A 20,317-nucleotide genomic window follows, 5' to 3' on the forward strand; every position below is an offset into this window, starting at 1 on the left:
GTCAGAGGACCTGGGTTCTAATTCCAACACTGTCACTTATATAGGTTTGGTTAAATTCTCTGGGCCCTGGGCCTCAGTTAACTTCTCTTGGCCTCAGTTTCCTCCTTTGTAAAATGGGGATTCAATCCTACTCCCTCCTATTTAGACTGTGAGCCCCATGTGGGACAGGGATTGTGTCCAACCTGATTATCTCATATAATAATAATAATATTAAGTGCTTACTATGTGCCAAACACTGCACTAATTATTGGAGTAGAGACAAGATAATCAGGTCCCGCATGGGGCTCACAGTCTAAGTAGGAGGGAGAACAGGTATCGACTCCCCATTTTGCAGATGAGGAAACTGAGGCACAGAAAAATGAAATGACTTGCCGAGGGTCACGGCAGCGGACAACTGATGGAGGCGGGATTAGAATTCAGGTCCTCTGACTTGCAGGCCCATGGTCTTTCCAGTAGGCCACACTGCTTTTCTTGTCTCTTGTATGTACCCCGGCACTTAGTTCAATGTTTGGCAAGTAGTTCTTGGAAGAACTAGATGGTGGGTTGCATTCTTGGACTTCCAGCCTCATGGATAAGGATGGACCATCTAACATTGTTACCTTTTCCCTTTCCATCCCCGATGGTCCTTCTGATCACTTATTCTGGATCTCCTGACTTTATCCAAACCCATCTTGAGCCTCCGGATGTTTCCTTTGTTAGGGAACGCCACACGCTTGCCATCCACTATGTGAGGAATTATTTCCTTTTGTTTGTTTTTGACCTACCACCTTCACATTTCAGTGGAGTCTTCTAGAGCTGAGGTTGTGAAATGTTGTGAAAAACAACCTCATCCCACAGTAAAGTCTTGATCGCTCAGGAACGGATTACCGGCTATAGATGAGATTGTGGCACAGTGAGAAGGTTAGCATTGGACAGGTAAAGAGAGCCGGTTGGGTTGTAGAAAGAGAGTAGTGAGGTGAGGTAGGAGAGGGCAAGATGATTGTTTGATGCAGAGGGGATGGGCAGTCAGCAAGGAGGCTCTTGCAGTAATCCAGGTGGGATAGGGTGAGCAATTGTATTAACGTGGTAGCAGTTTGGATGGAGAGGAAAGGGAGGATTTTAGCAATATTGGGCAGATTTGAGAAAAAGGTGATTTTTGGAGAATGTTGATCCGGTAGGCTTTTTCATGAATCGAATGAACAGTATTTGAACTCTGTCTAAACAAGATCAACACAAACATAATGCAGTAATTTGCAGAGAAGTTCCCCATTTTCAACTTTATGTGTAGGCTAGCTTTCAGAGAAGAATAGATGACCCACTCAGCCCTGATTCTATCTTTAACAGTAATTTTAACCTGGACTACTGGAATCTGGTTTGAAACCCAAATAATTGACTTTGGTTAGGCTGAATTACTACCTTTCCTTTATGTGAAAAGGAATGTCGTTGTGGGCGGGGAGTGTTTCTGTTTTTGTTGTATGGTACTCTCCCAAGTGCTTGGTACAGTGCTTTGCACACAGTAAGCACTCAATAAATATGATTGAATGAATGAATGCATTTAATAGGAAACAAAAGATTACCATTCCAAAGACACCAAAAACCATTTCGCATATTTTGTCTAAGATGCTGAAGTCAGAAGTAAATGTATGAGATTATCTTTGGGCACACTGACTAGACTAGACTTCTAGACTGAGAGCCCACTGTTGGGTAGGGACCGTCTCTATATGTTGCCAACTTGTACTCACCAAGCGCTTAGTACAGTGCTCTGCACACAGTAAGTGCTCAATAAATATGATTGAATGAATGAATGAATGATTGACTTGATTTTCCTGGAATGGAAGCAGAAATATTAATGTGAAAATCAGTAAAGAGAAAAGCCCAGTTACAGTCAGACTGGTCTTTTACATGCATCAGTCAATCAATCATATTTACTGAACGCTTACTATGTGCAGGACACTGTTCTAGTCGCTTGTGAGAGTACAGCACAACAGCATTAGCAGACATGTTCCCTCCCCATAACGAGCATTGATTTCCACTGCCCGTTGTGGTCTGAGAGGTTACCATAGTGCCGCTCCAATTATCACCGCCAAATAAACCTTTTTGAAATATCGTGCTGAAAATTTGTCACTTAGCCGTCATGGAGGGAGAGAGGTGCAATTCTCACCATTGGTGTGTTGCCATGGAAATCTGAAACAACAAGGGGGCTCTCCTCGCCTCGACGGAGGAAAAAGGATGAGTAATCCATCAATGTCACTGTACTGTACTAAGTGCTTGGGAGAATACCATAGAACAGAGTTGGTAGATACGTTCCCTGCCCACGATGTGTTTGGCCAGAGGTGGGAGTTGGCTTGGTGTGGCCTTAGAGGCCCCAAATCTCCAGGGGATGAGGGGGAACCTGTTTCCTTTCCCTGTCTCCTAGAGATAATTTGGAAGTAGAGGATTGACAGCCCCTGCCCTCCCCATCCCTCCCCCAGCCCCATTTCCATTCCTGGAGTGGTATGGCTCGCCAAAGTTCAGAAGTCGTCCCTCATGACATAGCCAAACTTCTGGAAATGATATCTTTATGCAATCACTTGGGGACCCTCCTTCCCTAACAACCCTGTCCAACCCCCCAGCCAAGTAGTGCTTTCGAACATATCTTAAAACTCGGTTCTTTCCCCTACCTGTAATTTATTGTAAGCTTTTTGAGGGCGGAGCCCTATCTGTATTGTATTTTAATGACCATCTCCCTTGCTCAATTGTAAGCCTATTGGGGCTCACTCTCTGGTACTCTCTCTCGAGTGCTTGCTTAGTGCTGTGCACAGAGTGAGCGCTTGATAAATACTATCATTCATTCATTCATTCATTCATTCAGTCGTATTTATTGAGCCCTTACTGTGTGCAGAGCACTTTACTAAGCACTTGGGAAGTACAAGTTGGCAACATATAGAGACGGTCCCTACCCAACAGCGGGTTCACAGTCTAGAAGGGGGAGACAGACAACAAAACAAAACATATTAACAAAATAAAATAAATATGTACAAGTGAAATAGAATAATAAATATGTACGAACATATATACAGGTGCTGTGGGGAGGGGAAGGAGGTAAGGCGGGGGGGAGGGGGAGAGGAAAAAGGGGGCTCAGTCTATTACAGTAGTCAATGTGACCTCTGCCATCATACAGAGAAGCAGCGTGGCTCGGTGGAAAGAGCCCGGGCTTGGGAATCAGAGGTCATGGGTTCTAATCCCACCTCTGCCAGTTATCAGCTGGGTGACTCTGGACAAGTCACTTCACTGTGCCTCAGTTACCCCATCTGTAAAATGGGGATTAAGACTGTGAGCCACACGTGGGACAACCTGATCACTATCGATTCATTGACCGATTGATGGCATTGTTACAGGGAGATAGAGTGTTGTGAAACAGCCGATGAATTCTACAGTACCATGGGAAGACTGACTCAGGAGATGTTGGAGAACAATCTAATCGACAGCAACGAACTCATGCAGGTCAGTACACTGCTTTGGTCAGTGACATTTGAGTGGTTGCACCTTTTTTTGGGGGGGCATTTGGGTAGCACTCACTAGGTTCCACTCACTGTACTAAGCGCTGGGATAGATACAAGCTAATCAGGTTGGACACGGTCCATGCCCCACCTGGGGTTCACAGTCTTAATTCCCATTTTATCGATGAGTTACCCGAAGCGCAGAGCATAATCACAATTATAATAATAATAATAATAATAATGGCATTTATTAAGCGCTTACTATGTGCAAAGCACTGTTCTAAGCGCTGGGGAGGTTACAGGGTGATCAGGTTGTCCCACGGGGGGCTCACAGTTTTAATCCCCGTTTTACAGATGAGGTAACTGAGGCACAGAGAAGTTAAGTGACTTGCCCAAAGTCACACAGCTGACAAGTGGCAGAGCTGGGATTTGAACCCATGACCTCTGACTCCAAAGCCCGGGCTCTTTCCACTGAGCCATGCTGCTTCCATTATGGCATTTGTTAAGCACTTAGTATATGCCAGGCACTGTTCTAAGCACTGGGGTAGATACAAGGTAATCAGGTTGCCCCGTGTGGGACTCACAGTCTCAATCCCCATTTTACAGATGAGGTCACTGAGGCACAGTGAAGTGAAGTGACTTGCCCGAGGTCACCCAGCAGACAATTGGTGGAGTCGGGAGTAGAATCCAGGTTCTCTGACTCCCAAAGCTATACTTTATTCATTAGGCCGTGCTTCTTCTCTGTTGCCCTTTGCTTATATTTGGGAACTTTGGAAGATACTTCTTGACTGCAGCTTCCTAAGTAGAAAATAGGTGACCTCGAAGCCACACGCTATTTTGGCATCAGCATATTGAAGCAAAATCTAAAATGTGACGCCAAAGCAGTGGTACTTGTTAGGTTTCTTTATCAACTCTCAGATTTTGTTTTCACATTCAAAAACTAGACCATTCGTCACTAGCCATCTGTAGTAAAAGCTGTGTTATTTAGCATTTTACAAAATGGCATTTCACAAAATGGCATTTCTGATTTTCCCCCGTATAAGCTTGGTCTGGGCTCTTATGGTGTTCTATCAATCAGTGGTATTTATTGAGCACTGCATTGTACTAAGTGCTTGGCAAAGTACAGTTGGTAGACACAATCCCTGCCCTTAAGGAGTTGACTGTCTAGCAGAGGAGACAGGCGTTCAAATTTTAAATTTTAATCTGAAAAGTCAACTGTGCCCCCACATTTCTGATTGTGGCATGGCCCGGTATAAAGAGACCAAGCCTGGGAGCCAGAGGCCCCGTGTTCTAATCCTACCCGAAGCCGAGTCTAAATGATTTCCATTGCCAGCAGATTTTCCTCTGTATGGGAGAGAATAATGGAAGCATCCCTAGGCCCAGCACCACAGGAAAGGCTAATAGGACTGGCCAATATCCCACTTTTTTTTTTTTTTACAGTATTTATGAAGCATTTACTATGCGTAGAGCCCTGTTCTAAGTGCTGGGGTAGGTACGAGTAAATTAGGTTGGGCATAGTCCCTGTCCCGCTTGGGGCTCATAGTCTAAGTAGGAGAGGGAACAGGAGAACTGAGGCACAGACAAGATAAGTGACTTGCTTTCACCCATCACCTGGGGATAGGTTCATTTGGGAATCAGTGAGGTGAGAGAGACAGACTGGGGACAGAAAGGCTGAGTTTATACAAAATTTATTCCGCAAGGCGAATTGAACTTCCCTTTTAATGATATTAGAGCTTCCCTACCGGGAAGAATATACTTATGCATTACTCGCGTGTGGCGAAACACCTAGCTCCCGCCCACGAACGCTCCCTACCCGGGAGGAATTCACTTAGGGCTTGTTTGCACATGGCGAGGCAAGTGAGCACCCACCCACAGATGCTTCCCTCTTGGGAGGAATCCATTTATTCGTTCTACACCCGTGACGAAGCGCCCTAGCTTCCAGCCCCACGAGCGTTCAGCGGGATACTCACTCATCCCACGGCTCCTCACTCGGTGCAGGCAGAGCGGGTATTCCAAGCTTCGGGCAGCAGTGACACACAGCCGGCTGTTGCAAGTCTCAACCCGCTACCCGGAAGGTCAGAGGCCGCTGGAGCTTATTACCAGTAATCGTAGGGTATTCCAGCTTCCGGCCTCAGTTTATCCATTCTCCGCCCTCCCCACTCCTCCATAGCTTATTTGATTGGCAAGGGAGCACCTTCTGTATTCCCGGACTGGGTTGTCAATCTGGTGGTTTCGGTTTGCGGGTGCAGTGTCCCACCTTGAGCTTCCAAGTTCCGTTTTGCCTGGCTCAGGCAGTCACGATTGACCTCGAGATGGTGGGTACCCTGATTCACCCTGGGACACTTGCCCAAGGTCACACAGCAGACACGCGGCAGAGCTGGGATTAGGACCCAGGTCTTTCTGACTCGTATGCCCGGGCTCTTTCCACTAGGCCATGCTGCTTCTTCATGCTGCTTTTAATTTTGACAATCATAGAGGCAGCGGAATGGAGAACCAACCAGGCACAAGAGGGGAAGGAGAAATATCCACTAAGGGTTCTTTGCATTGTTCCATGCTTTGTTCATTCATATTTATTGAGTGCTTCCTGTGTGCAGAGCACTATACTAAGCGCTTGGGAATACAATATAGCTATAAAAAGACACATTCCCTACCCACAATGACTTTTCAGTCTACAATCTAGTACCCTTCTCACGGTGCTTGGGGTAAGGTGCCATCCTCCTCCTCCTCCTCCTCCTCCAAACAGTGCCAACCTGGTTACCTTGTATCTACCCCAGCACTTAGAACAGTGCCTGGCATATAATAATAATAATATCAATAATAATTGTGGTTTTTTTAAGTACTTTGTGCCAGGCACTGTACTGAGGTAGAGATAGATAGAGGCTCAGGTACATAAAAGATAATCAAGTTGGATACATTCTCTGTCCCAAGTGGCGCTCACAGCCTTAGCTTAACAAATACCAAAAGAAAAAGACGACTTTGAAGACACCATTGTAAAACCAGGCATCTTTTTTTTTGTTTGTTTTAGACTGTTTATTCAATGGCTCAGTTTCCCTTCCCACAATTGACAGAACTAAGGGAGAAATACACCTACAACATCACTCCATTCCCAGCCACAGTGAAGTCAGCTTCAGTCTCAGGGTAAGTGGTTTTATAATGGGCAGAAAATTGAATGGTCTTCCTGGGTCATTACTGATGAAGAATCAACACCCCCTAATGCCAGCGACAAGGGGGACAGGAGCTGCATGAATGTGTAATGCACTCCCATTGAATGGAAAATAAATTTACAGGAATTTACAGGAATTTTCAGGCTCCAAATGGATCACTGCACAATGGGCAGAGCATTTAAATTTAAGCGAGGGGGCTTGGTGTGGTCGCAATTTTGTGATAAAGTGGAGAAACTATATCTCTACTGTAATCAGCATTTGAAGGGGACAATCAACCTATTACTCAGTTGATCGCTTGATGGTATTTATTGGGCACTTTCCATGTGCCAAGCACTGTACTAAACACTCGGGAAAACACAGTACCTCAGAGTTGGTAGGCACAATCCTGACCACAGGAACTGTCTCCTCTTTTAAACTTTGATATGTTCTACCAACATGTAGACACCCTTTACCAACTCCGTTGGATTGTACTCTCCTAAGTGCTTAGGATAGTGCTCTGAACAAAGTAAGCACTCAATAAATGCCATTGCTTGATTATAGAGAGAACTACAGACTATGAAATAAATTACTGATGGGGGAATGGCAGAGTGTACGGAAGTGCTGTGGGGCTACAGGAGGAGTAAATATCAAGTGCTTTAAGGTGTAAGATCCAAGTGCTTAGGCAAAGCAGAAAGGAGAGGGAGTAGGGGAAATGAGGATTTAGTCGGGGAAGGCCTCTTGGAGGATATGTGATTTTAGGAGGTCTTTGAAGATGGGGAGAGCGTTGGTCTGTCATATATGAACGAGAAGGGATTTCATGGATGCTACTGAGGAAGCAACAACCCCTTTCCTCTTAAAATTTCTCTCTCTCTCTCCAGGCGGCTTGGTAGGAACAGAGACAGTGATGAAGAAAACGATTTAGATGATGAAGATGCTGTAGCTAATGCAGTGGGATGTCTCGGGCCTTTCAGTGGACTTTTGGCTCCAGAACTACAGAAGTATCAAAAAACAATTAAAGGTAACCCGTTTTAATCATGAGGAGAAAACCACTGGGTGATCCATTAGCCGTTGATAAGTTAAAATGGTGCAAAATTCAAAAAAACGTTTTCAAGAGAAAGCTCACAAGTTTGCATTTTACATGTATTTGCCCTCACAGTTCTTCATATCGCATGCTTTTCCTATGAGTTTTGGATAAAATGCTGTTAGTTCCCTAACAGGGATACTGTTTTCTGATAGTGCCCATGTCTCTGGAAAGAAAGTAATGAGGTGGAAGAAAGTGGTTGTGAGCACTGATTCCAAGGCAAGTTTCTTTAGCAATGGGTGTAAAAAAAAAAAAAATGTACCCACCCTGCCATAGGAGAATAGAGTCTATTTTACATAGTTAATATAACTTATTTTATATTTAAAGTTGTAATAAACCAAAGACCCTCCTATTATTCATTATGTTTTTAGAGATATTTTTATTTGCAGTTGACTATAGAAATGTGTACTCTTGAGAATGAAGAGGCTCAATTTTGTTCAGTATTGAAAGGAAAATTTAATCTCTTTGCTTTTTCCCTTAAGAAAGATTGTTCCAAGATTTAAAACTCCTGGAGCCATTACTCCCATGAGATTAATGTATAATGGAAATATGTGCTGGTGATAGAAAGTAAACATTATTATTATTATTATCGTGACACTATTAGTAACAAATGTGGTATCTATTCAAGCACGCATGTGCCAAGAATCAGTCAGTCAATCGCATCTACTGAGCGCTTGTCGTGTGCAGAAAGCACTGTATTAATGGGAGAGTGGGAAGAAGTGAGCGAGGGGTCGGTGGTGAGATAAATGAGATTGAGGAGTGGATTGTACAGATTGGGTTGTAGTAGGAAGTCACATGGCCTAGTGGATTGATCACAGTTAGAAGGATCTGGGTTCTAATCCTGGCTCTGCCACGTGTCCGTTTGGGCAATACACTACTACTCTCTGCCTCTGTTACCTCCTCTGTAAAATGGTGATTAAGACCGTGAGCCCAGTGTGGGACAGAGTTGTGTACAATCCAGTTACCTTGAATCTATAATAATAGTTATTATGGCATTTGTATTTTATGCATTTTAGACTGTGAGCCCACCTTTTAGACTGTGAGCCCACTGTTGGGTAGGGACTGTCTCTATATGTTGCCAACTTGTACTTCCCAAGCGCTTAGTACGGTGCTCTGCACACAGTTAGCGCTCAATAAATACGATTGATTGATTGTAAAGCGCTTTCTGTGGGGAAAGCACGAGTTAATCAGGTCGGACACAGTCCCTGCTCTACGTGGGGCTCACACTCATATAGTACAGTGCTGGCACATAGTAAGCGCTTACCTTATACCAAAATTACTATTATTAGTAGTAGGAAATCAGTGAGATAAGATAGGAGGGAGAGAGCTGATTGAGTACTTTAAAGGTGAGGACTTTGTCGGCTCCGAAAGTGGACCGGCAACCACCAGAGGTTTCTGAGGAGTGGAGAGACGTGGACTGAAAGGTTTAGCTTCTCTGAGGGTCAAAGGTGAATGGGGCTGATCCGCCACTTGTCTACTCTGTGACCTTGAGCAAGTCACTTCACTTCTCTGGGCTTCAGTTACCTCATCTGTAAAATGAGGATTGAGACCGTGAGCCCCACGTGGGACAGAGACCGTGTCCAACCGGATTTGCTCGTAGCCACCCCAGCGCTTGCACACTGTAAGCACTTAACAAACACCGCAATTGTTGTTATTAATTATTATTATGGTTATTATTTCCATTTCCTTCCTCCTCCCTTCCCTGCTCCTTGTCCCGTCCCAGAGCCGAGTGGGGAGCAGAGTCTGGGATCCAGTAACATCGCAGAACTGAGCCCGGGTGCCATCGACGCCTGTCGCGGGGAATACCACGCTGTCTTTAACAGTATGATGATGGAACGCATGACGACAGACATCAACGCGCTGAAGAGGCAGTATTCGCGCATTAAGAAGAAGCAGCAGCAGCAGGTTCATGAGGTGTACATCAAAGCAGGTAATGCACGGGGATCCTTTCTTGAATGCTCGCCTCTCAGGTGGAGAGCAAATAGTTCCCTGGGGAAACAAGAAGTAATTCCATCAACGGTATCCATTCAGTGCTTACTATGTGCAGAGCACTGTACTAAGCGCTTGGGAGAGTACAGTGCAACAGAGTTGATAGACATGTTCTCTGCCCACAGCGAGCTTGTAGTCTAGAGGGGAGTTTACAGTCACTGATTAATATTGGCACCGGTGCCGCAGAAACAAATTCCGGCCACGACATCACTTTTATTTTATGATTTTGCTTTAGGTTCTGGAGGAGAAAAAGACCTTATGCCTGTTTTAGGTGCCAGAGATCAGCCGACCGATGGTATACATTCAGTTCGTATTTATTGAGCGCTTACTGTGTGCAGAGCACTGTAGTAAGCGGATGGTATCGCAAGATAGCGTTTGCGGTGTATGCCTGGGGAATACAAAATTCAAATCCGTGCCATCCTTGGACTTGAGAACTAGTGACTGACTTCTTCTTAAATGCTACCCCATCCTACCTGCTCCCCCGTCCTCCAGAAACCAAATGTGATGAAAAGTGGCCCCGATCTATCATTGGCAGCCATTGTTCTGATCTTTCCAAGCACCAGTGGTTTCAAACAGGAGTGGTGGTGGTAAAATGCATCTGGGAAGGTTCTCTTCTCCAAGGATCAGCAAACACTTTGATTTCTCTAATTCTGTGGGCAGTGCCAATTTATGATTTGATGAGGTTAATTCTCAGATCTGTGTTTTGTCATGTTGATTTTCAATCGATCAATCAATCAGTGGTATGTATTGAATGCTTACTCCGAGCAGGGCACTGTGCTAGTTGCTGGGGAGAGGACAGTAGAGCATGTTGAATGAAAATCATACAGGTTAAAATTTGGGATGTTTTCAAGAGACCCATTATTGATCATGTCCTACAGTTATTGGAAGTGAAGGATAAATATCTTTGGAAACCAAAACTTCTCTAGAAGGGAGTCCAGAGTTCTGAACTGCCCCAACCACTAAGAACAGTATCCATATTTTCAAGGCTGCTTCATATTTGAAACAGTGGGGCCGAGTGGAAAGAGCACAGGCCTGGGATTCAGAGGACCTGGGTTTTAATCTCGGCTCTGCCGCTTGTCTGCTGTGTGACCTTGGACAAGTCACTTGACTTCTCTGTGTCTCAGCTACCTCATCTGTCAAATTGGGATGGAGACTCTGAACCCTATGTGGGACAGGGACTGTGTCCAGTCTGATTAGCTTGTGTCTGCCCCAGTACTTAGTACAGTGCCTGGCACCTAGTAAGTGCTAACAAATACCTTTTTTTAAAAATAAAAAGGGCCTTTGAGGTTCCTAGTCAGCAGTCCTTCTCCTTAAAATCAGGACATTGCCCAGCCATATATCGTTATGAGAAGCAGCGTGGTTCGGAGGAAAGAGCCCGGGCTTGGGAGTCAGAGGTCGTGGGTTCTAATCCCGGCTCTGCCACTTGTCAGCTGGGTGACTTTGGGCGAGTCACTTAACTTCTCTGTGCCTCAGTTTCCTCATCTGGAAAATGGTATTAAAACTGTGAGCCCCCGTGGGACAACCTGATCACCTTGTAACCTCTCCAGCACTTAGAACAGTGCTTTGCACATAGCAAGCGCTTAATAAATGCTATTATTATTATTACTATAGTTATCTTGAATAGACTAAGAGACGTAGTGTGGCCTAATGGATAGAGCACGGGCCTGGGAATCAGAAGGACCTTGGGTCTGGTCCCGGCTCCACCAGTTGTCTGCTGTGTGATGTTGGGCAAGTCACTTCACTTCTCTGTGCCTCAGTTACCTCATCTGTAAAATTTATTCATTCGATCATATTTATTGAGTGCTTACTGCGCATAGAACACTGTCCTTGGAACTGTGAACCCCATGTGGCACATGAACTGTGTCCAACCTTGTGTCTACCTTAACGTTTAGTATGATGCCTGGCACATAGTAAGTACTTAACAAATGCCATGAAGAAAGAGAGAGAGACTGACATTATACCTCAGTGAAGCACTGAATAGTTTAACTGTCCCTGATTGGGATAGCCAAGAGACTTGGTAAATGGTGATTACGCTGTTTTTGCAGTACTTTTCCATCACTTCTCTCAAGCCATTTGCATTCTCTTCCTGGTCTATAAGGTTTCCTTTCTCTCCCCTTCAACAGTCAACCAAGCGTACACCACAGATGGTCTAATTCCTTTCTGCAAGAACTTTCTGATTAGCACATTCCTTAATTGGTTCCGGGAAAATAGCGTCAAGCAAAAGAGAGCTTAAACAAAGAATAGTTTCCCCAAGGAAGTCTTGTAAAGCATATTAGTGAATTCTCCAGGCCCAAAAAGGTGATCAGAACAAATGGAAGCACGATCACCTATGCATGCTCAAATGATTACGTGCCAATAATGAGTGTGTGACTTTAAACAATAGAACAAACAACCATCTAAGGAGTTTCAGAGCTGGTTGCTTCTCTACGGTCTCCATGGTTATTCCACTGGGGATTTCTTTCTCCTCAGAAGTGGGGCAGGTACACAGATGCTCCTGAGATTGAAGGTATTGCCAAGATTGGTTCAGAGTCAGATGCCAGTCTTGATGGAACTTTGAATTGAAGTAGATCAAGTTGTTGTTTTTTAACGATATTTGTTAAGCACTTACTATTTGCCCAGCACTGTACTAAGCGCTGGGGTAAATACACGCTAATCAGGTCAGTTAGAGTTGCTAAAAGAAGAACGTTGTAGTGGGGAGATCCTTGCGGTATTTTAAAATAGCAAAGCCACCCATTTTCAAGTACTTCGGTGCCTTTTAAATTGCGACTCACGGCTAAACATGCAGCTCAAGAACCAACCAACATTCCCTCGTTGGCAGGGAATGTGTCTGTTACTTTGCCCTATTGTACTGTCCCAAGTGCCTAATACATTGCTTGGCACAGAGTAAGTGCTCAGTAAATACAATTGACTGACTGTAGACTGTAAGCTTGTGGTTTTAGTACAGTGCCGGGCAAATAGTAAGCGCTTAACAAACACCATTTAAAAGAAAAGACTTGATCTACTTCTATTCAAAGTTCCATCAAGACTTGTATCTGTCTCTGAACCAATCTTGGCAATCTGTTTAGTGTTACATTGTACTCGCCCACATGCTTAGTACAGGGCTCGGCACACGGTGAGCACTCAATACATACTGACTGGCATTTATTGAGCACTTTACCAAGTGCTCGGGCGCTTGCAATAACAGTTGGTAGGGCGCTTACTCTCAAGGAGCTTAAGGTCTTACAGTCTCAAGAAATGATGAATCTGTTCTTAACTAACCATTCTTAAACCCTTTCTTCCTTCCTCGTCACCATTCTGACCCCTTGTCCCCCTGCCAAAAAAGCGGCCAGTAGTTCCCCTTCCCTCCTGGAGTCATTTAAAGCCAAGAGGGAAGTTGTCCAGAAAGTGAGTAGCAGCAGGAGACAAATTCAATCTAGTCCCCAATTCACTGAGTGATTCTCATTCTCTTTTGAGTTAAGTCACAAAACTGCCTTTTCATTCGTTCATTCATTCAATCATATTTATTGAGCACTTACTGTGTGCAGAGCACTGTACTAAGAGCTTGGGAAGTACAAGTCGGCAACGTATAGATTATTCTTTTCATTATATTGATGATGGTATCTGTTGAGTGCTTACTGCGTGCCAAGCATTATACTAAGCACTAAAATAAATATTGGATAATCAGGCTGGACGCAGTCCCTGTCCCATGTGGGGCTCACAGTCTAAGTGGGAGGGAAGACCAGGTATTGAATCTGCATTTTATGGATGAGGTAACTGAGGCACATGGGGTGGAAACAAGCTAATCAGGTTGGACACAGTCCGTGTCCCACATGAGACTCACAGTCTTAATCCCCATTTTACAGATGAGGGCGCAGAAGAGTGAAGTGACTTATCCAAGATCATACTGCAGGCACGTGGAGGAGCTGGGATTAGAACTCTTCGGCCCACGCTTTCTTCACTAGGCCAGATCTAGGAATTAGTCTGTATTCAGCTGATAGGAATAACAAAATAAGGCTTCTAGAATGTATAGAATAATTATTTTTGTGGTATTTGCTACGTGCTAAGCACTGTACTAAGCCCTGGGGTACATACAAGCTAATCAGGTTGGACCCAGTTCATGTCCCCCACTGGGACTCACAGTCTGAATCCCCGTTTTACAGATGAGGTAACTGAGGCCCAGAGAAGTGAAGTGACATGCCCAAGGTTACCCAGCAGACAAGTGGCCGATCTGGGATTAGAATTCAGCTTCTACTGTAACAAGTCAGGCGATCTTGACGACATTCAGGGGGAAAACAACCAGTAAGTCAGTGATATTTACTGAGTGCTTATTGGCTGCAGAGCACTGTACTAAGCACATGGGAAAATAGATTTCCCTTGATGGTGAATTGTATGTAAAAAAAAAAGAGGACGAGGGAAAGGGAGGAAGAGGGAAAGGGAGGAAGAGAGAAAGGAAGGGAGACCCTGCGTTGATATGGCATAGTGGATAGAGCGTGGACTTGGGAGTCAGAAGGTCATGGGTTCTAATCCCATTTGTCTGCTGTGTGACCTTGGGTAAGTCACTTCACTTCTCTGTGCCTCAGTTACCTCATCTATACAATGGGGATTTCATCTGTGAGCCCCACGTGGGACAGGGATTGTGTCCAGTGTGATTTGCTTGTATCCACCCCAGTGCTTAATACGGTGCCTGGCACATAGCTCTTAACAAATGTCATTATTATTATTATTATGGTATTTATGGTACTATGGCATATTTCATGTGCACTTTGGCATTTCTTTCAGATAAAGGGCCAGTGACCAGTCTTCTCCCATCTCAGGTAAACCATTCTCCAGTCATAAACCACCTTCTTTTAGGGAAGAAGATGAAAACCACGAACAGGGCTGCTAAGAATGCCGTCATCCACATCCCAGGCCACACCGGTGGCAAAATGTCTCCCATCCCCTATGAAGATCTTAAAACGAAGCTCAACTCACCGTGGCGGGCGCACATCCGAGTTCACAGAAAGAACATCCGGGCTAAAGGCCAACCGGGCTGTGGGGACACCGTGGGGCTCATAGAAGAGCAGAATGAAGGTGGGAAACCCGCCCTTCCCGAAGGCGGGAGATCCATGGGAGCAGCAGCCAAATCTCCTGGCGGAGTCGACATCCCAGCGGGAGAGGGAGACGGAGGCTCTGGGGATAGGACTGTCGGGGCTTCGGAGAGGGAATCTCCCCAGCCAGGATCCCGAGAAACCAGTGCCAATGTGGCGGCTGTGCAGCTCAGGCTAAAGGCCCTGGAACTGAATCAGAACACCGACTCACGGGATCCCCCGCCCTGCCCCGGGCTCTTCCCCGAGTCACCCGGTCTGTCCGTCTGTCTGTCTGCCAAGTCCCCGCAACCCAACCACCCCAAGACCCCCATCTTCAGCCCCTTCCCCAGCGTCAAACCGCTGAGAAAATCCCTCGCGGCACGCAACCTGGGGCTGTACGGCCCGACGGAGAGGACCCCGACCGTTCACTTCCCCCAGATGACCAGGAGCTTCAACAGGGCCAACGGCGGGACTAAAAAGCGGTGATTCCACACCGGCCCCTCGACATTTCTTGGGTGTGTTGCGGCCCTTAGTGGCCGGACTGCCTGGAGGGTTTGATGTTCCGTCCACGGAGGCGGGAGACCGAGGCAACGGGGGCGACTATTTAGTTGAGAGGAATTTGGCCCCCGGAACGGGAGGGGGAATAGCAGAGATGCGCGAGGGCCATAAGTTAGGGGAAATGGGGGGAAAATTGTGAGTGTCAATGAGGAGAAGAAATCTGGGGGGGAGCGTGAAGTATGTGCGTACCTTTTCATTCTGAGCAGTTTAGGAAGGCCTAGACTGTGAACCATTAATCCCCCCACCTCCTTGTTCCTTATCCCATCTCAGACACTTCTTTTCACACACCCGCGCGCACACACACACACCCGACACTCATCCACACACTTTCACACACACCCCTGCCTGCCTGCGTGCTTGCAACCGTTACCAAAATTGCCCTTGATCAGTTTTTCCTGATTTATTCATTTTCAATCTGCAAAGACTCATCTCCTTCATCGTCTCATGGCCACGTCTGCTACTGTGAAGACTGTGGTTTTCGTTCTTCAGTCCGAGAGCTGGGGAAACCTTTCGTGAGCCCTCCCGTTTCTGTTTCGGTCGTCACTTAAATACATCCCCTTTCAGTCGGGAAAAGGCATTGGGTGAGGTGCCTGGTCTCTTCTGAAACGCCAAAGAATGGAGAAGTACGCTGCGTTAATGAACTGTTGAGGTGGAATCTAACAACTCTCTTTCTCATAGCATTTTGATCATTTCCACTAGGTTTATTGAATTTTAACATCTGCTCAGTACTTTTCTTTCCAAGGAACAATTCCTTAATAATATCAGTCTTTGCTTTCAAAGGGCTTTTTAAATTCTGAATTAACCAAGTGGGATCATGTGGTTACAAACATGGATGAAATAAACTATGTTTGTGCTTGGGTTTTTTGATTTTGCCATTATAATACTGGCTGGCTATCACGAGTTAACTTCACCAGGGTGTTCCAAGTGTTCTCAAGTGTTCTCACTCTTCTTCACTGCTCCTGAGTGGGAGAGAAGGTGGTTTTATTCCCATTTTCCAGGAGGGCAAGCCACCCCTAGAGTAATCAGTAATTCCTCAAGATAAATACATATCAATCAACATAACTTTTAGATCCATTTTACTCTGATGTGGGAAGCAGGTAAGATCTTGGAACGTAGACTCATTGATCTCAAAGATTTGAAGGACTATTTCCCTACCAGGGTTAGGGATAGAGAGACTCAGAGAATTCGAAGAGAAACTTTTTTCAAAATGGGACAGGGTTGAGACCAGAGAGCCTCAAATCAGCTTGGAAAGCAGCATGGCCTAGTGGAAAGAGCATGGGCCTTGGAGTCCAAGGACCTGGGTTCTAATCCCCGCTCCGTCACTTGCCTGCCGTGTGACCTTAGGCAAGTCACTTCACTTTTCTGCGCCTCAGTTACCTCATCTGTAAAATGGGGTTGAAGACTGTGAGCCCTCAGTGGGACAGGGACTCTACCCAACCTGATTAACTTGTATTTACCAGTGTTTAGTAGAATACCTGGCACATAGTAAGTGCTTAAATACCATTGTAAAAATGCATCTCTGTTCAAAGAGGAACAGAAAATCAGCCAGCCTGCACCAATTGTGTTGGAAAAGTAGGTGGACAATGTGGGCTTGACCAGCAAAGAATCCCCCAAAGAAAAGATCAAGGTTTCAGTAGTTATAGGCTAGTGACACACGTTTTCCTCCCATCCACCAAATTTTGACGAGAATCACACCGCCTCGAAGCGTCTCTTTCCCCGTTGCTTCCTCCCTTGTGTAGGTGACTCAGAACTAGTGGGTTTGGAGCCCCATGATTCAATTACAAATGCAGTTACTGACAGATTCTGTCTCTCTCCTCCCTTCTCTTCGGCAAGTTGGGGTTCGGGCAGGTGGGTGACAGAGACGAGGAAGCAGGGAGTCACTGGACCTCGGCAAAACCCTGGACCACTTTCAATTCTAACTGCAAGTCTTTTTGCTCTCAAGTCCCTTTTGGCTCCTCCCAAGGTTCATCAACTCAGGGGTCACTTGACTTGTTCGTGTTTGCCCCCTGACTCCCAATTCATTCATTCAATCGTATTTATTGAGCACTTACTGTGTGCAGAGCACTGTACTAAGCACTTACTCCAAATCATCTAGGCTAATAAATTCAGGACACTGAAGTAGCTACTGAGTTTCAGACTGGAGTGATTCCGGCTCGCAAGTAACCAATCTTCTGTAGTGTAGATTTAATGAAGTAAAATCTGCGTGTCTTGTGCAATATACTTACCATGCGAACTTACCCGAATAGAATTTCTTGCCTGCTTTATAGAATATCAAGTCTCTCTAGGCCTATATTCCGGGCAAAAATCCCTCCTGCAACTTATCACCTGATTTGTCGGGGACTATGTGTAGGCCCCAGAAGAACCGGAATGGTAGAGATGTCTTGATTTTTGCTGCTCTATTGGTGCAGATACAGCACTTGTCTTGGGAATTTACCTCTTTATGTTGCTGCTACCTCTTTTTGCTCCTCTTATCTAAGTCTATGAACGGCCTAAATTCTCTTTATAAGTTGGCTGTGGCGTCATGAAATGGTATGCCCTTATCTGCTCCTGCTCTGAAGGAAAGTGTATTTATCACGGATTTCTGCATAAAGTGCTTTTCTTGGAATCTGGGGTCATTTCCAAATCATAGCCCAGAGCGATCCGGTCATGCTACTCGGCATTCTTCTCACTGGTCTTGCATCCATCCCACCCGAGCGTGTAGAACCAAAGGAAGCCGAGAGGCCTCTTTGATACACCAAAGCACGGGCTTCTGAGAAGCTAAAAGCAGAAATGGGTTTGGAGATGGCGATTAAGACTGTGCCCTTCATGTCGGGCTGGGAGATGGAAGTTGGCCTCCCCCAGCTGTGGGCAACTGGACGGAGACGACTGATTGTCTTTTAGTTGGGTAGTGCCTCTCATCTGGGACCTTGAGACAGAAATTAAGTCGATGTGAAGCGTCTGAGCAAGAGTCGGGGAGAATGTACCAGGGGCCACTTGGATGGGAAACATCACTGGACAGACGGCAGTTTGACCTGTTCATGGTGTACATTCCCAGTGTGTAAGCATGTGAATTTTCCCGTGCCCCCTTTCGGATTGTGTTGTAACAATATTTTCTGTCTTTTGTCAAGACCTTGTGGGGAAAAAAAAAATTGGACTTTTCCTGCTTAAATACCTCTTGGACTGTCCTGCTAAATAAAATTGAATTTTTAATTGTGCAAATTGATGGCTCTATATAGTTTTATTTCTTAAAAAGTGTTCGAAGAGTCATCCTCAAGTTGGAAGACGTATTGCCGTTGTGTAGCCTTATTGAAAGCACATCTCCTCCAGGAGGCCTTCCCTGACTGAGCCCTCCTTTCCTCTTCTCCCACTCCCTTCTGCGACCCCCTGACCTGCTCTCTTCATTCATCCCTTCTCCCAGCCCCCTATCACTATTTATTTCTATTTATTTCTACTAATGTCAGTCTCCCCCTCTAGACTGTACACTCGTTATGGGCAGGGAATGTGTGTGATTACTGTTGTGCTGTAATAATGATAATAATAATAATAATGGTATTTGTTAAGCACCTACTATGTGCCAAGCACTGTTCTAAGCACTGGGGGGATACCAGAAAATCAGGTTGTCCCACGTGGGGCTCACAGTCCATTTTACAGATGAGAGGACCGAGGCACAGAGAAGTTAAGCGACTCTCCCCGAGTCACACAGCTGACAAGTGGCAGAGTCGGGATTGGAACCCATGACCTCTGACTCCCAAGCCCGGGCTCTTTCCACTGAGCCACGCTGCTTCTCTAGTACAGTAGTCCGCATACGGTAAGCGCTCAATAAATATGATTCAATGTACTGAATGAATGGTGATGCGGTTGTTTCCGGCGGGATGTGCCCCTGACAACCAGCAGTGTATCTTTTGGGGTGAACAGTGCTCAGATGCAGGTAACAGGACATTCACTGAGTTGTTCGGGTGGTAGTGGTGATGGTTTGCACCGACTCATGCCCACACTCTTTACTCTTTCACCATGTTCCTTTTTTTTTTTGTTTTCGTGGTATATGTTAGATGCTTACTATGTAGCAGGCACTGTTCTAAGCGCTGGAATTAGGAAGAGATGGGACTCGGTTCGTGTCTGAGTTTCTCCAGAGTTGTAGTTGGGAGGACCCCCCTTTTCCAGGAGGGTCAGTGGGCACGGCGGCAGATCACAAGATGGCACTATTCCTCCACGGATACCTTGGGGCCCGGCTGGCTTTCCAGCAGCGACACCCTCATCGAGGCAGTGCGGCCTAGTGGGTAGAACACAGGCCTGAGAGTCAGAAGGACCTGGGTTCTAATCCAGCCTCCACCGTCAGCTGTGGGACCTTGGGCAACGTCTCTGTGCCTCGGTTACCGCATCTGTAAAATGGGGATTGAGACCGCGAGCCCTAGGTGGGACAGGGACTTCGTCCACCTGCCTCATTTAGTGCTTAGGGCAGTGCCTGGCACATGGTAAAGGCTTAAATAATAATGATGGTATTTGTTAAGCGCTTACTATGTGCCAAGCACTGTTCTAAGCGCTGGAGTAGGCACAGGGTAATCAGGTTGTCCCACGTGGGGCTCACACTTTTACTTCCCATTTTACAGGTGAGGTGACTGAGGCACAGAGAAGTGACTTGCCCAAGGTCACGCAGCAGACGTGTGGCAGAGGTGGGATTAAATGTCATAAAACAGTGGATGGGTTTATGATGGAAATCGTGTTTCGTCCATTCTTCAGCAGCCTGGCCTAATAATAATGATGATGATAATAATGATGGCATTTATTAAGCGCTTACTGTTCAATTCATTCAATCATATTTATTGAGCGCTTACTGCGTGCAGAGCACTGTACTAAGCGCTTGGGAAGTACAAGTCGGCAACATATAGAGACGGCCCCTACCCAATAGTGGACTCACAGTCTAGAAATGTGCAAAGCACTGTTCTAAGCGCTGGGGAGGTTACAAGGTGATCAGGTTGTCCCCCGGGGGGCTCACAGTCTCCATCCCCATTTTACAGATGAGGTAACTGAGGCACAGAGAAGTTAAGTGACTTGCCCAAAGTCACA

The 20,317-nt window shown here is 45.8% G+C and overlaps 1 protein-coding gene across 3 annotated transcripts in view; it reads left to right on the top strand.

The window, feature by feature from the left end:
• TBC1D30 (TBC1 domain family member 30) overlaps positions 1-16,589 on the top strand; it is a 38,900-nt gene extending 22,311 nt beyond the window's left edge. For 2 of the 3 annotated variants that reach the window (XM_038756636.1, XM_038756638.1), the window contains 5 exons: positions 3,357-3,462; positions 6,484-6,596; positions 7,480-7,619; positions 9,406-9,612; positions 14,430-16,589. In XM_038756636.1, the coding sequence (XP_038612564.1) occupies positions 3,357-3,462; positions 6,484-6,596; positions 7,480-7,619; positions 9,406-9,612; positions 14,430-15,202 (1,339 nt within the window). In that variant the 3' untranslated portion in view covers positions 15,203-16,589. The remainder of the gene's footprint in view (positions 1-3,356; positions 3,463-6,483; positions 6,597-7,479; positions 7,620-9,405; positions 9,613-14,429) is intronic. The other variant, XM_038756637.1, reaches the window with a different exon arrangement.
• The last annotated feature ends 3,728 nt before the right edge of the window (positions 16,590-20,317 follow it).

This window comes from Tachyglossus aculeatus, chromosome 14 (assembly GCF_015852505.1).
Source record: "Tachyglossus aculeatus isolate mTacAcu1 chromosome 14, mTacAcu1.pri, whole genome shotgun sequence".
NCBI lineage: Eukaryota > Metazoa > Chordata > Mammalia > Monotremata > Tachyglossidae > Tachyglossus > Tachyglossus aculeatus.